The following is an 8,993-nucleotide window of genomic DNA, read 5'->3' on the forward strand; positions in this document are numbered from 1 at the left end:
GTCCTTGCCCTCTCTTCTTAGCTTCTTTAACATTCCTGTGTACACGTTATTTGCTGCCTTGAATTCGGTGTCCTTCAGGATGTTGTATTTGCGATGGAAAGGGGGTCCTGTGAGATGACAGTGTATGGCAGCTCTTAGACATCCATAACTAGCTTTTGTCATACGGTGTGCCGTTATCTTTGCGAACCTCTGCGTAGAAGGACCTGAGCAGTGGTGCCAAGTTTTCTGGAGGAAGCTCCTCAAAGTCTGTATCCAAGTCTCTTGCTGTCAGCCATTCTAAAATCATAATATTAAAAACAAAAGTCTTGTTTATTCATTTTCCACTACACCCACAGGATGTTGATAATAATACTGACTTCTCCGAGACTCCAGCTACCAATAACATATTGGCACACTTATCAACATTATATTCTAAATCAGAGAATTTGCTGTAAAATTCCAGTTCAGTACAGGGCTGTTATAAATTTGGCAGCCTGTCGATATTACAGTAACAATAACATTAGCAAAACAAATGTAATTCTATTCCTGCTAATCACTTGAAAAAAGAACACACCCACCTTTCAAAAGCTTCACTCCCCACTTGGTTGCCCTTTCAGTAGTTTTTTCAACTCGCCCCTCCTCTATCTCGCCAAGTTGTTGTTCGTTCAGACACGCGAAACGCACCCTGCTGACCTCTGTCTCTGGTGTAGCTTCCAGCGTCTGTTCCTCGACCTCCATGGGTCCAAATATCTCATCTAAATCCGCGTCTGTTATCTCTTCCATGTAGAAATTAGGCAAACTCTCCATGACACAAGAAGGCAAGATGGCGGACCAAAAAAATAAAATCGTCTGATCCTTGGTCTGATTCAGTCAGGTGATGTGGGCGATACCACTTTTTGTAGGGGTGTCAAAATAAGTATGGTTTTTGCTCTCCCGTTCAAATTCTATCTATTTACATATACATTTCATACTCACACACATTTTAGTTTATATGAAGCTTAAAAAAAAACATAATTTTGTCTGACCAGGAAACTGCTATGAATATTAACAGAAAGAGCTGTGTACCCCTATATCATTATGGTTTCACCCATGGTTTATGGATAATAACGCACGGCTGAGCCATGGTTTATCGGAGAATAAAGCACGGGTAACGGAGGCCTCTGATTGGTCTACGCCACCCGGCTATATGATAATACGTGGTAACGCGCCAGTGTTGTTTATGCATGTAAACTAAAACATCCGATTTCTAGACAATAAGAGAAGTAGCTATTATTCATGAGAGACCCGTTTAGAACAGAGCTAGGAAAGCCATCAGCACTAGATTACGTGGCAACGAAAGTGCTGAAATGCGGCAGGCGAACTACGGCAGATCTAACAGCTAACGAACAGATAGTCGAAGTGATGGAGACAACACGTCCGGAGAGGGAAGAAATAGAACTGTCAGTCCTCCAGGGGGATTCCGACGGTCATGACTCGGAGGTGCCCCCTCCTCTTCCCCCAAAACAGAACCGGAGAAATCCGTCCTGCCGCCCCAAACAGACCTGGACGGATCCGTCCTGTCGACCTAAACAGATTCAGGGACTACCTTCTCGTCCCTCCGGGCAAAAACCGGGGGATCCGACTCACCGCACTAGACGGGGAGGTGAAAGAAAGACGCGGAAGGAGCCGTCACGTCCACCCGATCAGACTCTCGGGGTACCGTCACGTTCCCTAGAACAGGCTCCCGGCGAAGCATCTCTTCCTACCGAAGGAAGTCCGGGACCGTCTCGCCGATCTAGACAGAGAGGTGGGAGAAGGATCTGGGAGGTTGGTTTTCTTACTATTTATCTATCTATCTATCTATCTATCTATCTATCTATCTATCTATCTATCTATCTATCTATCTATCTATCTATCTATCTATCTATCTATCTATCTATCTATCTATCTATCTATCTATCTATCTATCTATCTATCTATCCCTGTATATAGTATATCTATCTATTTATCTAGTAGAAAGATATAGCTGTAGATCGTCTGGCAAGACGAGAAGGGCCAAATATCTATCTAATATCTATCTATTACTGTGGATGTACTTATCTTTCTTTCTGTCTATTAGAGAGCTTAGATAGATGTATATATAGATAGATAGATAGATAGATGTATAGATAGATAGATAGATAGATAGATAGATAGATAGATAGATAGATAGATAAATATAGAATAAGGGTTGTTTTTTTATGTTTCATTGTTGTAGTTATTTAGCTTAATGATTGTAAACCTAATGAATTGTCAAGTTGTATCACCTTTAAACAATGTAAATATTTCCCAATTGTGACCATAACGACTGGCAGTAAATGCTTTTCTTGTTCTCTGATGTAAATAAACTTTTGTTTGGCTGTGAAATCAATTCATGGGACTGTTAGAATTGTAATATTGTATAACTTGAATGCAGTCCCATTTTGTCCTTGTATTGTTTCTTCAATCAAATTAATGTAAATGAAAAAAAAGTTTGGAGTCCCATTTTGTCCTTGTATTGCACTTCAATCAAATTAATGTAAATGAATAAACTGTCCATTCCAGGTACCGTCTCGTCACACCGAGGAGACCCTGGGACTACCGCCTCGTCCCCCCGAACAGGCTCCAGACGAACCATCGGTGACGCTGCTCCTCCCCAAACAGAGAGACGGGAGATCGGCAGGCGTGTACCGGCACAGGCTACGGGAGGAAGACCTCGTCAAGCTGCCGCTGAACCCGATGTACGGGGCAGACCTAGATCTGCCGTCAGGTCAGTTATTGTAACATCACATGCACAGAACTAGATAGAGCACCGCCAACCTAGAAATGACAATATTCCTTTCGCTCAATTTTCGTCCACGACTCAGCTAGAACAGATAATGCCAAAATCTTATGATTATAGAATGAATTGGAAATAGAGGTGCGATTTGTATTGCATTTTTGAAACGGGCCTTGAAGCCGTTAGCCAGTAAAATTCAACGATATACACCAATTTTGTGTCTTTAGAAAAAAAAATTAAAAGCAAAAAACAAGCAAAAGCAAATAAAAAAATAAAAAACAATAGTAAATAATAATTGAATTTAACAAAAACCAAACGTTTCAGTACACATCATATTCTCGGCTGAGGTGCTAAAATTTCAAGAATAATATTTCAACGTTTAATTTCTGGTACTAACAACAGCACGCAACATAGAAAACGGTTAGTACAGATAACAAATACTGTGGCAGTATTCAAACTTTTCAACTATTATTGGGGAAACTTTATATGAAAATTGGTCAAAATGCCGACCTACGGAACCAATAATAGAAGCTTACTGTTTTTACCCTGCATTACAAGTACAAGTAGTGCCATTCGCTTTTGCCATTCCCATGATGCAAATCGACAGGGTGATGGCGATACATGTGATATGCGACATGTTTACGTACAACTGTCTTGTTTTTCTGTGTGTTTCCATCAATCTGAGAATTCGCTGTTTAAAATTTAGTGTTTTTTTTTCTATAGAAAACATGTAATGTGTGGTATACAATGTTATCCTGTATAGTGTAAGGATTCAAAAGGAGATATAACTATTGCTCGAAAAAATTTAACTGATATTTTAGCATATAAATATATTTAAGGTGCCGTCTGCATTATTTTAGATTCAGTAATAACGAATATGAAAACAACACAGGATCTTATAATCTCGACCTGTTAGCGCTATGCAACCTGGGAATTTAACCTCATTGCGCTATGTATTACGGGAATAGAAAAACGGTGTATGTAAAAATATGGATCATTTCCAAACCTAGCAGCTATAATTTAGATCTGAAAATAGTCTATTAATTCATAATAATGAATACATATTTTATAGCCATGCATTTTTTTTATTTTGAAGAAATACGAATATGTTTACTGTACCAATACAATCTTTTCTTTTCAAGGATAATTAATTGTTACTATTATAATAGTTACTGTAAATGGGATGGGTTGTGTCGTGTTTGATGGATAACGCCTTGCTTGGAAAGCTAACAAAATGCTTTGTTAATTCAACGGTGAGTTAAGAAAACATCGTACTGGTGTTCAAAAGTTTGTTTTTTTCAAACATATTCAATTTAATATTTCTTTTTATTTCTTACATATGGGCACACACACTCTCTCTCTCTCTCACACACACACACACACACACACCATTGATCAACAACCTTGTCTCCCAAACACGTTATGTAAGGTGGTCCTAGAAACAGGTCGAACACAGCATAAGTGATTTAAAGAACATCAATATTAATCCGACCCCTATGTGGCTTGAACAGAAACACCTCTTTTGATCTCTTTTAGTTCTTATAGATCGTATACAGGAAAGTAAGTCTACGGTATGCCGAGGTGGAGCTTGTTTACCCCTCAAACACCCGAACGAGGTCCATTTGGACCCCAGACGTATATATTTATGTGCTATTTGATTTCTTTTTAATTTAAAAAAAAATTTCCCCTGACCTTGTCAATAAATCTCTTCTAGAAGTTCTCCAAGTTTTTTTTTTTGGGGGGGGGGGGGGAGGAGCGGCACAAATTTGTAAAATAACAACTGAAAGTCTGATGTAAGACCGTCTAGGGTCCAAACGGAGAGCCATATTTGCACTTTCCTACACACGAAATTGTTCGGATATCCTGAATATGTCTTCAAGGAAGCATTATTGGTATTATGCAGTTTGCCAAGTAACCTCAACCTCAGGAATTCTTTTATCATGTTTTCAGAGGTTTGACAACTTGACAATCATATGAGGTCAAAGGTCAATCCCATGTTCATGCCTACAGGCCTCATCCTATTTGTGCATAAATTATGATAATGAGCTGGAATTTTTCAAAACTTAATCGTGCTAAAATACACAACTTACTGTGTTTAACCAATATTTATGCAAAGATCACTGAAAAAATGCAAAAAGGAATGTAAATTTAAAAGAAACCAAATGGGGTCCATTTGGACCCCGTTCGGGCAATAACGTCACAAAAAATGTTCGCGTGTTTAAGGGTTAAAGAACATCTTTATTACAATATCTGACTGCCTCTTATCATTATCATTATGCACCTGCTAGTCAATCCAGTCAAACCTAACTTGAATTATTATTTGTTTCAGGCGTAGGCGTGAAAGCCAGGAACTGGGTACGATAGTAGCGGCCAACTACTGCCCATTTTGTTCCTTCGTGACGTGGTCTGGTCCCGCAGTGCTGTCGTATCACCTCCAGTTGCACCTCGGCACCAGGCACTGTCCAGCTTGCGGTGTCTCAGCAGCCAGCAAACCTGCACTTCACCAACACATTGCTAGGCGGCACATCCATCCTGATACGTGCCACGGCGGTGACGAGGCCTCTTTTGACAATGGAACGGACACCTGCTCGAGGTCATGCGAAGTTTGTCGGCTGGTAGGACACTACGACAGACGTGTTTTAGGCCACTGTTGTTTCCTGTGCGACTATTCGGACCCAAACTCTCTAGACCTCTACCGTCACGTGATGATGGGACACGTACAAATCGCCAAATCTCGCGAGACCAACACCCCTAAATCTCGCGAGACCGTCATGCCAGGACTGACAGACCACCCACCAAAACTCTCTTCAGGGATTGGTGATTTCGCATCACAGGTCTAAGATGGTGGCCAGAACTGTAGCTCTGTCAACGTGAAGTCAGACGAAAGGCACCAGGGCGATGAGCTGCCCACACCGCCACAGGAACTACGGATATACGGCAAGCGGAAATCTCCACCCGTATCGCCACTGGCTGACAAACCCACAAGCACCGGCTGCCAGGCCACATCTGTTGAAAAAGAAGCCGTTGACCTCGTTGTTCCCCTAAAGAAGAGGCGGCGGGTTTTCATCGGAGGTGGAAACAGCGACAACTGCTCTGTACCAGAACATACTTCAACAGAGACCACCGCCACCTGTCATAATAACATGGAATGGTCAAAAGAACTGTCGCCTGCTTCCGATCGACAATCGAATGGAGGAACTACCACTTATAACGTCGGTTTCTGTTCGGTGTGGGTACCGATGGCGTTATTGCCACCAGTATTGTATCAGGAGGTGCCACTGGATTTGTCGCTAAGTAAGGCTAAAGCGACACCTACCGACACAACGGAAAATACCATGCCTGTCATCACGTCCGTGTTACTAGGGACTAGTAGAGGATGTTCGAAATAATGCATTCATTCTGTATTATATTCTGAGGCTAGATAGACTAGGGTAGTTTTACCTTGGTCCAATTCTACTAGTAAAATTACATGTTTTTCCTTCAGTATGGCAAGTTTTAAGATGTCGTAGTCGACAAAATGCAGTGAGAAACAAATGTTGTTTTTTTTCCAGAATTTTGTACATTACATAAAGTAGATATCAAGTGAGAGAAGAGTCTACAAAAATGCTCAAGACATCAAAAACTATGCAAGAATCCAACTTTATTCCCCAAACAATATTTCTACTCTCTGCAAATAACTAGGCCGTTGAAATAAAATACAAGTAAACAACAGTGACTTTAACGTAAGTTATTTTTGGCGTCTTTTTATCGGGCTTTTTTTGCACTATTATCACTTTTACGCAAACCGAACTGGATCAAATGAGTCTAAATCAATTAAAGCATCTATCAATAAAAAAACGAAAATATCTCCAGTTCCCAACGGCCAAAAAAGTTTGAATTTTTGCAGGAGCCTTACCCAGATACTACTTCTTTCAACTATGTATGAGATATGGGAAATAGACGTATGGTATCTCCATAAATTATAAATTTCTGATGTATATGATTTTCCAAAAATCGGCCTGGCCAAACTGCTGCGGGGGGTCTGGAGCGGTGATTTTTTTACCGAATGTAGGGACAGTCATCTACTATAAGAATCGGTTTCCGGAAAATTGGAATATTGGTCAGGTTTTGAGAAATATGAAAAGTTTGTTAATTTTTACAACTTTTTAGGGGTGGCAAACACTTTATCAGCCAATATCTGAATATTGTACGAAGAAATCAATTCTATAGAAAGGGATTCAAATAAACTAAGGTCTTGGGCCTTCATTACACCCTAGCTATGACCTTTGTAAGTCGTAGCTACGAGTTTGGCCAAGCCTTTAAAGTTTAAAACTCTCAGTTTTGCAGAGTTTGCTTGGTTTAACTTGCCCATCCATCAAATTGACAGCTGCATATCTTCAAAAGATAATTATTTTTCACACCCCCTCACGAACTAATTATCTGCAATTATCTTTGATTATGCATAGAGGGCAGAAAGCACCACGTAGGCTATAGACCAAAGAGCTTGTATCAAGCTAGAAGCATAAGGTCAGATTCGAACCCGGGTCAAAAAGGCCTAGACCCTAATCCTTACCCCTAATCACGGTGTGATAGATTTTTTTTTTTTTGGGTGGGGGGGGGTTCTGAGCACACTTAGATTTCTTGGAGTCCCAGGGAAGGTGTACAAGGGAAGGCAGCCAGTTCTAAGCCAGTAAGCGCATGCTATCTACATGTGATCAGAAACCCCCGACCATACCAGGAAAAAAAACAGCCGACGCTCCCGGAACGCCGGTGAATTGTATTGGCCCTGAGGATAGTCTAGCATCCAACAGGCTTATATTTTATTAGTATTTATTTCAACAGGCTATGGCATAAAGCGCCCACACAAAAACTTACCTGTTCTCATAGCTAAAACAATTTGGCCGATTTGAGCTTGTCATGAATAAAGAATGGATCAAAGTATAGTTGGATGTGTATTGAGTTGTCTGGCGATGTGTTAGAAAAGCCTTGTTCCTCAGTACATGCCGGCTGAAGTGTTCTAACAAATACAGTTAGCAATGCCTTGGTAAGGGACAAATATTTCTCCCGATTTACTAATTAAAAATACTTCTGCAAATGCATGAAATACAGCGTATGGTGTTTCAGAGTGTTTGAAATTCAGACACTGCGTGACATTCAGACATCGAATTTTTGTATCTTGCAAACGCAGTATGTTTCCAAACTTTTGTGTACATTTTAATTCATTCTAATGTTGTTCATCTAGTTACAGGATATGCAGAATTAGGCAAAATTTGGGAATGCATAACATTCCAAGAGTGTAGGTGATAACTGGGTGTGTAATTAGCGCAAAGAAATGCAAAGTAGAGGAGGAGCAATAGGATGTGAAGCCAGAGGAGCAATTATCACCCACCATTGCATATTTATGACCTTTCCACCCGCACCTTTGCCCATTTCAATGTCATTATAATATTATAAGTTATATTATAAGAGTACTTCGCTGGGGGTATGTTGGTCAAGTCTTAACCCACTGCAGTATTTGATTAAAACGTTTTAATCCAACATTCCATTATCATTAGTCATGTATTTTGATGCGTACCACACAGACTGCTGTATAATTCTATTGTCTTATGCAAGATATAGCATAGACCCGCCTACATGTATAACAAAAGTCTCAGGTGTTCAATAATTCATTTTATCTAGAACTTTTATCTAGAAACATCTTCACTAGGTTACTTAAAACAACTCCTGCAATCAGATGTGCAAAGGTCAGGCCTAAAAGGCCGTTTAATGTGATGGACAATCTTCTATATTGAAACATACTTGTTCTTACATGTACATTATCACGATTATTAAGAAATGAGGAGAACCTTAATTTACTTAATTGTAAATACATGACGACGTATATACGTAACGTTATCTGCATTCCAACATTTTGTTGTGGACTCTACTTAACCCAGTGGGTATGTGTGTACAATAAATGCATTCATTTATTATAACCAGGCTAATTTGTTACGCCGAATGACATTTAACATAATAATTCAGAAATTTGGTACAACATACCAGTTGCATAATTATGTATTTAGACACGGTCCTAGTTACACATAAAATATAGTGTGTATGTCAACTTTATGTAGTTGTAAATTGTAGAAAAATGTTATACAAAGCTAAAGGTATGCCATCTAAGAAGTCAGAAAAATAGGTTTAATTAGGTTAAACGTAGGTTTAATTAAAATTATTTTAATGACGAAAGTAATTGATGTTATTCTATAGCTCTTTTCCC

General features: G+C 39.6%; 1 protein-coding gene and 1 pseudogene across 1 annotated transcript; both read right to left on the reverse strand.

The window, feature by feature from the left end:
- Window positions 1–146, reverse strand: part of LOC109464140 — a 2,767-nt pseudogene extending 2,621 nt beyond the window's left edge.
- A 2-nt stretch (window positions 147–148) lies between these two features.
- Window positions 149–1,176, reverse strand: LOC109464141. The gene is made up of 2 exons (XM_019761079.1): window positions 558–1,176; window positions 149–276 (listed from the first exon to the last, which is right to left on the reverse strand). Exons 1-2 carry the CDS (start codon window positions 784–786, stop codon window positions 149–151), a joined length of 357 nt encoding a protein of 118 aa, XP_019616638.1. The 5' UTR covers window positions 787–1,176.
- Window positions 1,177–8,993: the final 7,817 nt, after the last annotated feature.

Source organism: Branchiostoma belcheri, unplaced genomic scaffold (genome assembly GCF_001625305.1).
Source record: "Branchiostoma belcheri isolate BF01 breed outbred unplaced genomic scaffold, Haploidv18h27 scaffold133, whole genome shotgun sequence".
Taxonomy (NCBI): Eukaryota; Metazoa; Chordata; class Leptocardii; order Amphioxiformes; family Branchiostomatidae; genus Branchiostoma; species Branchiostoma belcheri.

Excerpts from the sequence above, each read along its gene's own strand:
- LOC109464141 (XM_019761079.1), bottom strand. The coding sequence starts at position 786 with ATGGAGAGTTTGCCTAATTTCTACATGGAAGAGATAACAGACGCGGAT. Across the intron at positions 277-557 it reads GGGAGTGAAGCTTTTGAAAG|AATGGCTGACAGCAAGAGAC; the intron begins GTGGGTGTGTTC and ends TTATGATTTTAG.